The sequence below is a fragment of the Narcine bancroftii genome, chromosome 3 (assembly GCF_036971445.1).
Source record: "Narcine bancroftii isolate sNarBan1 chromosome 3, sNarBan1.hap1, whole genome shotgun sequence".
Taxonomy (NCBI): domain Eukaryota; kingdom Metazoa; phylum Chordata; class Chondrichthyes; order Torpediniformes; family Narcinidae; genus Narcine; species Narcine bancroftii.
Window position 1 is genome coordinate 106673347 of NC_091471.1, and position 13532 is coordinate 106686878.

General features: G+C 40.0%; 1 protein-coding gene across 1 annotated transcript in view; it reads left to right on the forward strand.

Annotated features, from left to right (window-relative positions):
• gabrg1 (gamma-aminobutyric acid type A receptor subunit gamma1) overlaps positions 1–13532 on the forward strand; it is a 92902-nt gene that overhangs the window by 64161 nt on the left and 15209 nt on the right. The window contains exons 7-8 of the mRNA XM_069923093.1: positions 7018–7155; positions 12245–12397. Of these exons, the coding sequence (XP_069779194.1) occupies positions 7018–7155; positions 12245–12397 (291 nt within the window). The remainder of the gene's footprint in view (positions 1–7017; positions 7156–12244; positions 12398–13532) is intronic.

Genomic DNA, 13532 nt, shown 5'->3' on the forward strand with positions numbered 1-13532 from the left:
GCCTCTACTGCCCTCTGTGGCAATGAATTCCACAGATTCACCACCCTCTGGGTAAAGAAATTCCTCCTCATCTCGGTCCTAAATGGTTTGCCTATTATCCTCAAACCATGGCCCCGGGTTCTGGATTTTCCCATCATTGGAAACATCCCATCTGCATCCACTCTGTCCAGTCCTGCCAGAATTTTATATGTCTCTATGAGATCCCCACTCAATCTTCTAAACTCCAGCGAGTACAATCCCAATTTGCGCAATCTTTCCTCATAAGTCATTCCTGCCATTCCAGGTATCAGCCTGGTGAATCGTCTCTGCACTCCCTCCATTGCAAGAACATCCTTCCTTAGATAAGGTGACCAAAACTGCACACAATACTCCAGGTGGGGTCTCACCAAGGCCCTGTACAGCTGCAGTAAGGTATCCTTGTTCCTATACTCAAACCCTCTTGATATGAAGGCCAACATACCATTTGCCTTTTTAACCGCCTGCTGTACCTGCATGTTCCCCTTCAGAGACTGATGTACAAGTACCCCTAGGTCTCTCTGCACTTCCCCATCTCTTAATCTATTGCCATTCAAATAGTAATCTGCCCTCCGGTTTGTATTACCAAAGTGGATAACCTCACATTTATCCACATTGTAGTGCATTTGCCATGTATCTGCCCAGTCTCTCAATTTATCCAAATCACACTGGAGCTTCCTGACCCCCTCTTCCGTGCACACAACCCCTCCTAGCTATATTATCAAGAAGGACATAAACAAAGTAGAATCATGGAGATAAGGCCCTCCCTCAGCCTTCTATATTTATTCACACCTAATCCCACTTGCCTATGTTTATTCAATTTTCCTCTATCCCTTGCTCATTCAAGTACATCCAGATGCATCTTAAATGTTATTCATGTTCCTGCCTCCTCTTCTGGCAGCTTATTCCACATTCCAACTTCTCTTTGTGTAAAAAAAATCATGCCACTATGATCCCTTTTTAACCTTATCCCTCTCACCTATGCCCTCTAGTTTTAAGCACCCTGACTACAGAAAGCAATCTCTGCCTATCTATCCTTCCTGTGGCTCTCATAGTATTATAGTCCTCTATCATGTCATCTCTCCATCTCCTTAACTCCAGGGAAAACAGACCCAGCCTATCCAATCTCTCCTTCTAATCCAAACCTTCTATTTTAGACCACATCCTTGTGAATCTTTTCTGCACCCTCTCTAGCTTAATCTCATCTCCTGTAATGTGATGACTAGAACTGCACAAAATATTCCAAGTGCATCTTAATCAATATTTTGTCTCAGTATAACCTTATACCCTAGCTCTTGCTTCAGTTGAGGATGATGTTTAGCATATGATTCTTTCACCACCCTGACTACCACTGTTGACATTTCCAGGGAAATTTGTGCTTGTACCCCCAGGTCTTCGCTGTTCAATAACACTCCCCAGGGCCCTACCAGTCTCTGCCCTGGTTTAACTTCCTGAAATGCACCTTTGCTATTTTCTGAGTTAAAATCCCTTTGCTCACTTTCCCCATTCATCTAAATCCTATTGTAAACTGCCCTTACTGTCTACTGTATCACTAATTTTGGTGTCATCTGCAAAATTCCAAACCATGCCACCTATATTCTCATCCAAATCATTAGTATATATGGCAAACAATAGAGGATTAGCACTGATCCCTGTGGCACACTACCAGTCATTGACCACAAATCTGATTATCAATATGGAATTACCACACTCTGCTTCCAACTGCCAAGCTAATATTGTATCTGATTGGCTAGCTCATCAAAATCCCAGCTGTGCTAACCTTCTGGATCAGTGTGTCATACAGATGCATTAAAAAGGCCTTGCTAAAGTCTAAGTGGACAACATCTGCGACCACGCCCATGTCAATCCTCTGTCTTCTCATCAAAAAACATAATCACATTTGTGAGAGGTGATTTCCCATCAACAAAGCCATGCGTATTAACCCTAATACACCCTTGTCTTTCCAAATACAAATACATTCCATCTCTCAACATCTCTTCCAATCACTTTCCTTCCATTGGTAAAAAATTTAGACCTGAAATTTTGACCATTCTTTTGCCCCCACAGATGCTGTCTCTTTTAAGGTTCACGGGAACATATGTTTGGTGCCTCCAAGAATACCCCTGACCCTCACAAGTCACACCCTTCTTTCCTGCTTGGTATAAATTCTGAAACCCCCCCCCCCCACTCCATTTTCCAACAGCAGTGCAATAGTATCTTCACCAGCAGAACTACTTTGGTTTGAAGCAATGGATCATCATCTTTCTTTTTCGGTTACTTGGGGATGGGCAATAAATGTTATTTTGGCCATTGATGCCCAGATCTCAAAATATAAATAAATACACAAAAGCATCTACTGGATTATCTAATCATCTGGAGCTCAATAGCTGACAACCTTGGGCTCCAACTGTTCAAGTGCTTCCTATCATTTCATCAAGGAAGGTTAGGAATGGATATCAGAAGTTTTATGTTTATTTATGGGAATGGAGTTTTGCAGGTAAGGATACCATTTATTCCTCCTCTCTTGACTATACTGAGTGTAAAAGACAGTTCATTGATGGTTCTGGAGTCACATGCAGGGCAAACTGAGTAAAAATGGCAGATTTCCTTTCCGTAAGGATAGTAATGAACCAGCTGAGTTGTTATGACAACCCAATCACTCAGCAGTCACATTTACTGATATAAGTTTATATTCCAAATTCATTCAATTCCACATACTGGGATTCACCCTTATGTCTGAGGATCAGTTGTTCAGGTCTCTAAATAGAAGTCTTGTAACTTAATCATTATTCTACTGTATCATAAATGTTGACTCTGGAAGCTATCCCAAGGGAGAATCATTAAAATACATTTCATAATTAGTGTTTAATATTGTTCTGGTAATGACGATCACAGGATTTGATTAACTTCATAAGAAATTGTCAGGCAAGCTTTTATTAAGTGCAAAACAAAAAAACAATGTTCCATTTTTCATCATAAGCTAATTTCCTAATGCAGTCTTCCACCACTTGATTTAATGATATCACATTTGCATTGCATGTTTTGTCATCTTAGGCTAGGGTGGCCATTTCAAAGAAGAACATAGTCATAGCTAATTATATATAGACATGGTGTTTAAAAAATCTTTTTTTTAAGATTGAAGTGGTATTGCAAAAACAACAAATGCAAACATACTGTACACACACACACACACACACTCACACACACACACACACACACACACACACACACACACACACACACACACACACACACACACACACACACACACACACACACACACACACACACTACCCTATGACCATGAGCTCCTTTTGGAATGGCCACCTTATCTTAGGCACTCCCTGCAATTGAAGAAAAGTTATTTCCATTCTATTTCTGCTGGGTTCTTCTTCAAAAGGGCATCAATCATCCTGGCACTCAAGAAGAGTAGTGTGAGCTGCTTCAACCACTACCGTCCAGCAGGACTAACTTCTAATGTGATTAAATGTTTTGAGACATTGGTCATGGCCAGAATTAACATGTACCTAAGCAAAGATCTGCACCAACTACACCTCATGTATTGTCACAATCACTCTGCAACAGGTACAATATTACTGGCTCTCCACTTTGCTCTGGATCACCTCGAAAACAATAATTCATTCATATGGCTTCTCTTCATAGACTACAGGTTGGCCTTCAATATCATTATTCCCTCAATGTTGGTCAAGAAGCTACAAACTCTAAACCTCTGTACCCTCTTCTGCAACTGGATCCTTGATTTTTTTTCATCAGAAAACCACAGTCAGTACGAATTGGAAACAATCTCTTCTCCTTACTGATTATCAACACAGGCGCGTCCAAAGGATGCATGCCTAGCCCACTGCTTTACTCATTTTACACCCATAACTGTGTGGCCAGGCATAATACCAATAACACCACAGTTGTTGACAGAATCACAAATGGCAATGAGGAAGCATATAGGAGGGAAATAGAACAGCTTGTTGATTCGTGTAATGACAACAACCTTGCAGTCAACATCTGCAAAACTAAGGAAATGATTGAGTACTTCAGAAGGAAGTCAGGGTAACATGACCCAGTCCTCATCAAGGGCTCAGTAGTGGAGAGGGTTAAGAACTTCAAATTCCTGAGTGTCAACATCTCTGAGAATCTGTCCAGGAGCCTCCATGTTGATGCAATCATAAAGAAGGCTTGCCAGCAGCTATAATTTGTGAGGTGTCTGAGGAAATTTGGTATGTCACTGAAGACTCTCAGAAACTTCTACAGGTATACCATGGAGAGCATTCTGGCTGGTTGCATCACTCCCTGGTATGGAGACACCAACTCTTAGGACAAGAATAAATTCCAGGGGGTGGTTAACTCAGCCTCTGACATCACAGGCACCAGACTTCACTCCATCAAGGACATTTACATGAGGCAGTGTCTTAAAAAAGCAGCCCCTATCCTCAAAGGCCTCCACCACCCAAACTATGCTCTCTTCATGTTAGGTCTGCTTTGTTCATGAATGAGTGAGTCAAACACCATACTGAGTCGAAATCAAGGTTCTTTGTTCTTTATTGCCGGATTGTAACACTTGCAACTAACAGTGTTAGTTGGAGAAGGCGCATTCTGCCGTTATCAGCAAGTGGTGTTTTTTATATACCTTAGGATACGTACTTAGTAAATTATCATACCATGACATTGTCCAATGAATAAACTGTTGCTATCCTTCTCTGCTAGTTTCCTGCACATCAATTTGTCATCCCCACTCTTATTTTGAGAGTACAAGGTCACAACTGCATCTTGTTACGTGTGACTCCTTCTACATTCCCAGCTCATGATGTTTTTACCTAACATTCACTTGCTACCATCGGGAAAAGGTACAGGAACCTAAAGATGAGCACTCAATGGCACAAGGACAATTTCTTCCCCACTGCCATCAGATACCTGAATAATCAATGAACCAAAGACACTGCCTTATTTTTTGTGCTTTACTTTTTTAATATACAGTAATGTTGTAGGATTGTTATAATATAAATGTTTGCTCTGTGATGCTACTGCAAAACAGTGAATTTCATGACTTGTTCATGACAATAAATTCTGTTTCTGATTCTGAAGTGCCAGAGCCGCTGACAAATATACAATGTACAGTAATGGAAATGTATGGATAGAACATTAAGCATGTGAAAAGACTTTAAATTGTTTTCCTTTTTAAATAATTTATTGTGAATAAAGCTTGTGTACCTTCCAGATAGCTGCTTCCCTTTTACACAATTTACACAAGTTACATTTTGGTAAAGAAGCTTTGAGAAAGTCCTTGAATTTTTTGGTTGTCTTCCTTGATATCTTCTCCCATGTTGGAGCTTGGAATATGGTTTTCATTTGATGTGTCAGTAATCAGAAAAGTGGATGATATGACCTGCCCAGCAGAGCTGCCATATGTACATAAGAAGTGGCAGGTGCTGAAAAACTGGAGCAACACACACAATGAACATCTAACATAGAATATTACATGATGTACTGACCTCTATTAACCTACTCAAAAAACTAAGCCCCTACCTCATAACTCTATTTTTCTTTCATCCATATATCTAAGAGTCTTTTAAATATTACTATTGCACCAGCCAGCCTCCACCACCTCCACCCCTGGCAATGCATTTGAGGCACCAAATATTCTGTGCAAAAAACCTATCTCTAGCATCTCCCCTAAAATTTCCTCTCCTCACTTTGTACATATGACCTCTGGTGTTTCCTACTCTTGCCCTGGGAAAAAAGGTGCAGGCTGTCCATCCTATTTATGCCTCTCATAATCTTGTAAACCTCTATCAAGTCTCTCCTCATCCTATGCTCCAAAGAGAAAAGTCCCAGCTCTGCTAAATTTGCCTTATAGGACACATTCTCCAATCCAGACAACATCCTGGTAATTCTCCTTTGCACCTTCACCATAGCTTCCACATCTTTCCTGTGCAGAGCAGTAAAGTTGATATTTCTGATGTAGGATTTACAACCCTGAGTTTCTCCAGCACTGAGTTAGTCAAATCTGGTGCTCTGACTTGTAAAAGTATTCTGATATTCTGATATTCCAGTTGTTGCAGAGGATTTTGAAGAGACAGAATTAGGGCTGTCCAGAGCCTATAGCACACAGAAGGTGTGGGTCACTGTATCTCAGAGAATCATGTGCTTGATCTCAGGTTTTAGTTCTTGGTCTTTAAAAGTGCTTCTCATTTGATGACCAGGACTGTGCATTGGAGACTGTGGTGAATTCCATCCTTTAATGTTTTACTTCATTGAAAAATGAACCATATTGACTGGGATCTTACTTGATCCATACAAAGAATAATCTACAATTTTAGAGCATTATTTAAAAAAATGAAATTCAGCCAGTGGCGTTCTGTAGCAATGGCAGAAGGCTTAAAGATGCACCCAGTGGAATTAATTTCAATGGTAATTTTCCAATCACTTATGTAATTTAATTCTTAATGAATTACACTACAACAGACTAGTTGCAGTATTGGTGTTTGTGCCAGGGAATTAAGAACTTCCCCTAATCGTCACTGTGATTTTTGGGGCAGTTAACTTGTCAGTTGACCCATTATCTGTGAGTTTATATTTTTAATTATGTTAACAGGCCATTTCAGCCCACAAGACTGTGCTCCCCAATTTACCCCCAATTAATTTACGCCCTGGGACATTTTGAATGATGGGAGGAAACTGGAGATCTCACGGAAAATCCATGCAGACACAGGGAGAACCTACAAACTCCTTATAGACAGGGTGGCGCTGTAAAGGCATTGCTGTGCCAACCGTGTTGCCTGTTCATTCTACTGGCTAATTTTTCATCAATCATTTGGTCTTACTGGATTGATAATAAGCAAAGGAAAAGTGTGAACAGAGATTGAAGTGTCACCTCACTTACAAAACCTGAGCAAAATATCTGAATTCATGGACCCAATGGTCCGGAGATTGATTTTTAAAATCACCATGGGTTAACTCCTTTATATTTCTCAAGAATTTGTTTTCCAGATGGGTATCCAAAAAATGAAATTGAGTATCGCTGGAAGCATAACTCAGTTGAGGTTGCTGACCAGAGACATTGGAGACTTTACCAGTTTGCATTTGTTGGATTAAGAAACATCACTGAAGTCATGCATACACAGTCTGGTAAGTGGAAAGAAAGTTCAGCAATGCTTCTGTAAAACTGTTATCTCAGAGCTTTCCTTTGACAGAGAGGAGAATTGGGCGGACCATTAGTTATCAGCATTACGAATAATCTTGTGATTTTTTTCCCTTTATTTCAATCGCATCAACTTTTTCCCCATTGAGTGAGGTCTGAAACAAAGCAGGCTTTAAATCTATCTTGAGGGAAATAGTACGTTTTTAAGCTATTGTATTTGCATCATAAGGAAAGATAAAGAATTATAGGGTGGAAATAGAAGTTTAAGAATTGCTGCCTAACTTTCCTTTCTCTTGACGTTAGTTGAAAGCCAAACTCGGACTGGCATAGACTGAGCATATAATTCTCTACTGCCTGTTTTGATCCTGCATTAAAATTGAAAATTCCTCACAGACGAAACGTGAGACATTTGATGGCTTATTTATGTGTTCAGTAGTGTGCTGAAAAGTTCACACATAACCATAGATATTTTACTTCTTCATTGTATGTAAACTTTGCTGGAGCTTTTACTATCTAATTGTCAGGTTTTTAAAACATTTGTCATAAAGTAACAGGCCCTTCCAACTAACTGTATACACTAACAAGATCCTACAAACCCAATACTTCTTTGGAATGTATTTAATTTTAATTTAGCACGGTAACAGGCCCTTTTGACCCACGAGCTTGTGCCGCCTGATTGCATCCTACAACCCTAGTACACTTTAGAACAGTAGGAGGAAACTGGAGGAAGGCCATGCAGACATGGAGAGAACATACAAAATCCTTACAGACAGCATCGGATTTGAACCCTGGACCCTGAGGCTGTAACAGCATTGTATGCTAACTGTGCTACCCATTTTTTTTTTGTTGTCCCCTGAATCCAGAAGTTTGGAATGCATTTTGTGGAGGGAATTTAAGAGACTAGACCAGATAAGGACAGCAGATTTGAACAACAGGTATTTTTATGATAATTTAATATTTTCTTGTTTGCCATTGTAGAGATGAACCTTATCTCCAGGTGTCATGTGGTACCTTCCTCGTATCTCCCGATCAAGTATAATAATTCAAGCCGATCAGTTGATTAACAATTTAAAGTCACATCCAGAAAATTATACTTTATTTTTTAATAAGGATACCATTATGCAACTTCAATTATGCTGATCACTTCATGACACTAATAGCAAATTCCAGCAGCCAATAATGCACAGATCTTTCTGTCTGTTGGGCAACGTACTTTACCTTGTTGCTGGTGAGCTTCTAACGAAGATGTCTGCAACCATAATTAAGCTGACACCATGTCAATTTCACTCTGGCAGTGGGCTTTTAGATTGTAACCCTCTGGATCAACAATAGCAGTAAAATTTTAGTCAATCATTTCATTTACCTTAGTGTTGCATTTGTAACCTTACTGACTGAAAGAAGGAGATGAGTAGAGCGGTAAAGATCAGAAAACAAGGTTGTCAGACATATTTAATGATAGACAAGTTATCTAAATGGTCTGTCAAGATCAGAAACAAATGTGTAACTTGAATCTCAATCTGCATTGAAGAGTATCTGAACATAAATCATCTTGAGGAAGTGATTGTATGTTTTATTGTTAATGGTGCTCTTAAGCACAATCTGGAATATAGTGTAAAGAGCATTGATCTTGCCAAGAGAGGGGCTGAATAGCTGGGGCCGCGACAACCGGGGACCAGACGTCAAGAGAGCGGCCAAACAGTCAGGGGCAGCATGCACACAGAGGAGCTGGGCAGCTGGGACCAGAACTGCCAGGACAGTTGGGGACAGGACACCCACAGAGGGACCACCCCCAGCAAGGGGGTGAACAAGAGGGCTGGGACAGCTGGGAGCTAGATGCCAAGAGAGAGGCCAAAGAGCCAGAAATAGGACACCCATAGAGTGGTAGGGCAGCTGGGGCCAGGACTGCCAGTACATCAGGGACAGAATGCCCACAGAGAAGCTAAACAGCCGGGACTGGAACAGCTGCCCCCAGTGAGGGGATGAACAGTGGGGCTGGAACAGCTGGGGGCCAGATGCCAAGAGAGGGTCTGAACAGCCAGAGACAGGATACCCATAGATGGGTAGGGCAGTTGGGACTATGACTGCCAGGGCAGGATACCCAATGAGGGGCTGAACAGCAGAGCCAGGAGGAGGCCAGAGAGCTGGTGCCAGCAGCCAAATACCCAGGACTGGATAGCTGAGGCCAGATGCTGCCAGCCTAGAGGATGGTGCAGAAAAGTGATGCATTAGCCAGTGAGTCTGTCACCTGTTTCAAGGCAGCACTTTCCCATCTTCAGAATATCTCGGAAAAGATTGGATTGCCAGTAGATCAAAGACTGAAAAGAACAGAAGTTGTTAAAAGGCATATTAAGGGCCTTTTGTTTATGATGATTGAAGAGGAAAGAAATTTAAAGCAACAGCTGAAAAAAAAGCATTGCTTTGTGCCAGAATGAGCTCCATACAGTGTGTCAGGAGCTTGGTTTGGATGCATGTCTGCCAGAAGAAGATTGCACAATGCTGCAGAAGGAAAAATATTTGTGGACACAGTTGCAAGTCCTTTAAAAGGAGAAGAAAGAGAGGATGAGAAAATTAAACTGCTTTAAAGAGGGAGATGAAGGGCTTTATGATATGTTGTGTACAACAGGCTACTCCATTGATTACAATGATGTCCCCAGTGTTAAACGGTTAGATGCATTTCGTCAGCTCATTGCTTCACTTAATGAAGAAAGGGAACACAGAAGGGTTGTAGAAACAAAGAAAAAAATCATTTTGTGCATGGATGAACTTAACCAACTGCCTGCTTTGAGAGATATTGCGCATGAGGATGAGGATTCATTTCGTCTATCCAATATTATAGGCCTGAATACATTACTTCAATAGCTTAAGATGAAGAGGTCTCAGAATGAAGTAAAGTGCTCAGAACTGAAAAGGCAAATACTTCACCTGAGGGACTGGTTGAAGATTTCTGATGAAAAATGAAGGCATCAGAGCGATTCCGCTGAAGTCTTCACAAATGAATCATGGGAAATGAAGACTCTTATGAAGAAACTCAAAGAATTTAACGTCTTCATGGCACTTAAGCAGATGAGATGAACTTTAAAATCTTCAAAGAAATGAGCAAAGAAAGGGAAAAACACATGAGAGGGAAAGATAAAGATAAGGAAAAAGAGAAGGAACATGAATGAAGGAAATGGTAGTGAGAGGAATAAGATAAGGCTGCTAGAGAATGGGAAAGGCAGAAACAGCGATAACAGGAGGAACAGGTTGATGGGAAACATTTTGAAAGCTTGGATGATGGGAAGTCTAAGCGAGACTTGCTGGAGGAAGGAGAACTTCAAGAATACAAGATGGAGATAACCATACACAATTTACCACACAGACCAGAAGGACTGATAGAAGATCGAGGTGAGGAGGATGATTCTTTGGAAATTAAACCTCCTCAACAAACCTCTGAAAAGTTGAACATTTTTCTCTAGTTCGGTGTTCTTCATCCCTTAGAAGATGCAAGAGAGAAAGGCACCCTCCAGTACATTTAAAAGACTATAGGCAGTGAATTAAAGAATTTGTATGCTTCCAATTAATACATTTAAAGTTAGGTAGCACAGATCTATAATTACCAATTACCTATAATTAGTGGGTTATGCTTAAATTCTCTGTAGTGTTAACATAATTAAATTTAACTTTATACTTATTTACCAGTAAGCACAAGACATGTTTTTGAGAGGGAAGAGTATGATGGGAACACACATGCATGTGAATTACATTGTGTACATGGAATTACGTTGTATACATGGAATTATATTGTATGAAAAGTTTCAGTCTAGTGCCATCTTAGCATGAATAAAGATGCTTACAGTTCTGAGATTATTTTCAAAGGGGAAAGATGCAATAGGCCTAATAGTTGAGGCTTCCAAAGGTGCTCCAGAAAGCCCATAAGTGTTAACCTCATTGCATCCAGTGAGACTCCAACTTAAACTGGCTCAGAGTTCACATTTGCATTAATTTTTAAATTACTGATGTTCACTTATTATTGATAAGAATGTTTGTTATTGATAGTTATGCAGTTATAAGTGGAAAGTGCAAGTTGTTACTAGTTTACCCTGCTCTTCCACATGTTGAGCTATACTTACTACACTCACACAAGGCAATCAACAGAAACATTGTGTGTGTGACTGCCCAAAGCAATGTTTGCTTTTGCAGCTCATAATTCATAAATTATGATTGCTATTCTATTGTTCTGGTTCAATGTTTATTGCTTACATATTTCTTTACTACATAGAAGGAGGACATTTCAGCCCTGAGTTTATGACAGGTCACTGAGCAATCCCATTCCCCCAATAATTTTCCTGTAACCTATTCTTCCTATATTACTGTCAATGGTGCTAATTTGACCAGTCCAGTGGCAATTTACAACCGTGAATTAACCTTACAACCTGCCCTTTGGAATGTGGGAGAAAAGCAAAGAAACACATGTGCTCACAAGGTTCCACACACATACATAACCAAAGGTTAGAGACTTTACTAGTGTTCCTCTGAGCTACCTTCTCTCCTCAACAGAACCTCTTAAAGTTACAACAGAATATTTTCCATTTATTTACGATATTTCATGTGTTCCCTGAATCACATGTGCCCTGATCTTCTTATTTTGTCATGCTGTGCAATAGTTGAAATGCAAATTGCTTCTCCTGCTTTACTGTTTGTGTGAATAACTCAGTTTAAGTTTCCTGCATTCCTGCTGAATCTTTGTGAGGAACTGCTTCTGGGTCAAGAGTGAGTACCATCTCTTATCGCTGAGTGCAAAATCTGGAGTGTTCTTTACTGAGGATGATTTCATTTTTTTTTGTTGGCAAGTCTGTTCTCGAATCAGCTTCCATTGATTAAAAACGGCCCCTAATCTGATTCTTATGTGACTTCTTAATGTCATTATACACTGAAAAGCCTTAAATTGCACCTTATCATGTATTTGAGAAAACTGCAATAAATTCTAGTAAGAAGGTGGTCAAATAAATATTAGAAAAACAATTTCTATTTATTGATTCACCTTAAAATGGTGTTATACTAATGAACTGAAATGTAATTTAATTTTTCTCTCTCCAGGTGATTATATCATAATGACAATATTCTTTGATCTAAGTCGAAGAATGGGATATTTCACTATTCAGACCTACATACCTTGCTCACTTACAGTTGTCTTGTCATGGGTATCATTCTGGATCAATAAAGAGGCTGTGCCAGCAAGAACATCATTAGGTAGGAAATGAATTTTTGTTTATTAGTGTTAAAATCTTGACCATTTTTTGTGAATCAGCTGATTTGCTTTATTTTCTGTTAAAACCAATCATAAAAACCTGCTCAAAATTCAAACTAGTAACTGCTATCCTTTCATTTATGGAAGTCTTCTGCACCATTTGCATTTGAGTATTTGTAGTGAATGAAAAATGAATTCTGCATGTCAAAATTTGGTGTTTTGGGGCTTTTGTCAATCCATACTTGTGATGGTAATGTGTAAATGATAATAGTCTCGCTGCTTCTCACGTGATGATGGAATTGCCCTCAGGTGTACTCAAGTAACCATTGAGCTGGCTACACAGCTTTAGTAGAGACGTGCAGTGCAGAACCGATTCTATGCTTGTAAGCTATTTGCTGCTTTGCACTTGTGAGGGTTCAGCTCTTCCCACCAACTGCAGTTAAAATAGTTACAGAGCAGAAGGAGAAGGAAGAAAGCAAGCACCGTGGGCATTCATTTTTTTGACTGGATTGTGAATGACATTAGTCTGCACTACCAAAAACATCATTCAATTTGATTGTGCAATCTTATCTTCCCTCTTTTGTTGAACACCATGACACTTGCTTGACCATTACACTAAAACAATAGCCAATACAAAAATCTGTATTCCAAAATATTTCACCCATGAATGTTCTCTTAGCATGTGATTCCTGCATACTTCTATTTCATTTAGCATATCTCTGTTCTGCTCCCTTGATGATAACAAAATGTTGGTGGAAGTCTGCTGGCATTTGATGAAGGAGTCAACACAAGACCTTGGAGAATGACATCTAGTAGCTCTCTCCCAGGAATACCTGTCTATGAATTTCACATACAGGGCACCCGAGGCATCAATCCAGTCTCTTCATTGACTAGTGTGGCAGAGTGGAATCACAAATGCAGCAACCCTGAGTAAAGGCAGCCCTTTTGTGCCCCAGTGAGCCAAAGCTAATCAAAGGCTGCTTCTTCTGCAGACCTCGTGAGCTTTTGGATGCCAGTTTGTTGAGATGTGGAGGCACTTTGACTCTTTAAGTCGCTTTGAATGCCAATATTCAAAGCCATGATGGCAGCAGTGAGCATGCTTTGGCACTTGCTTGACTGAGCTCTAACAGTTTCAAC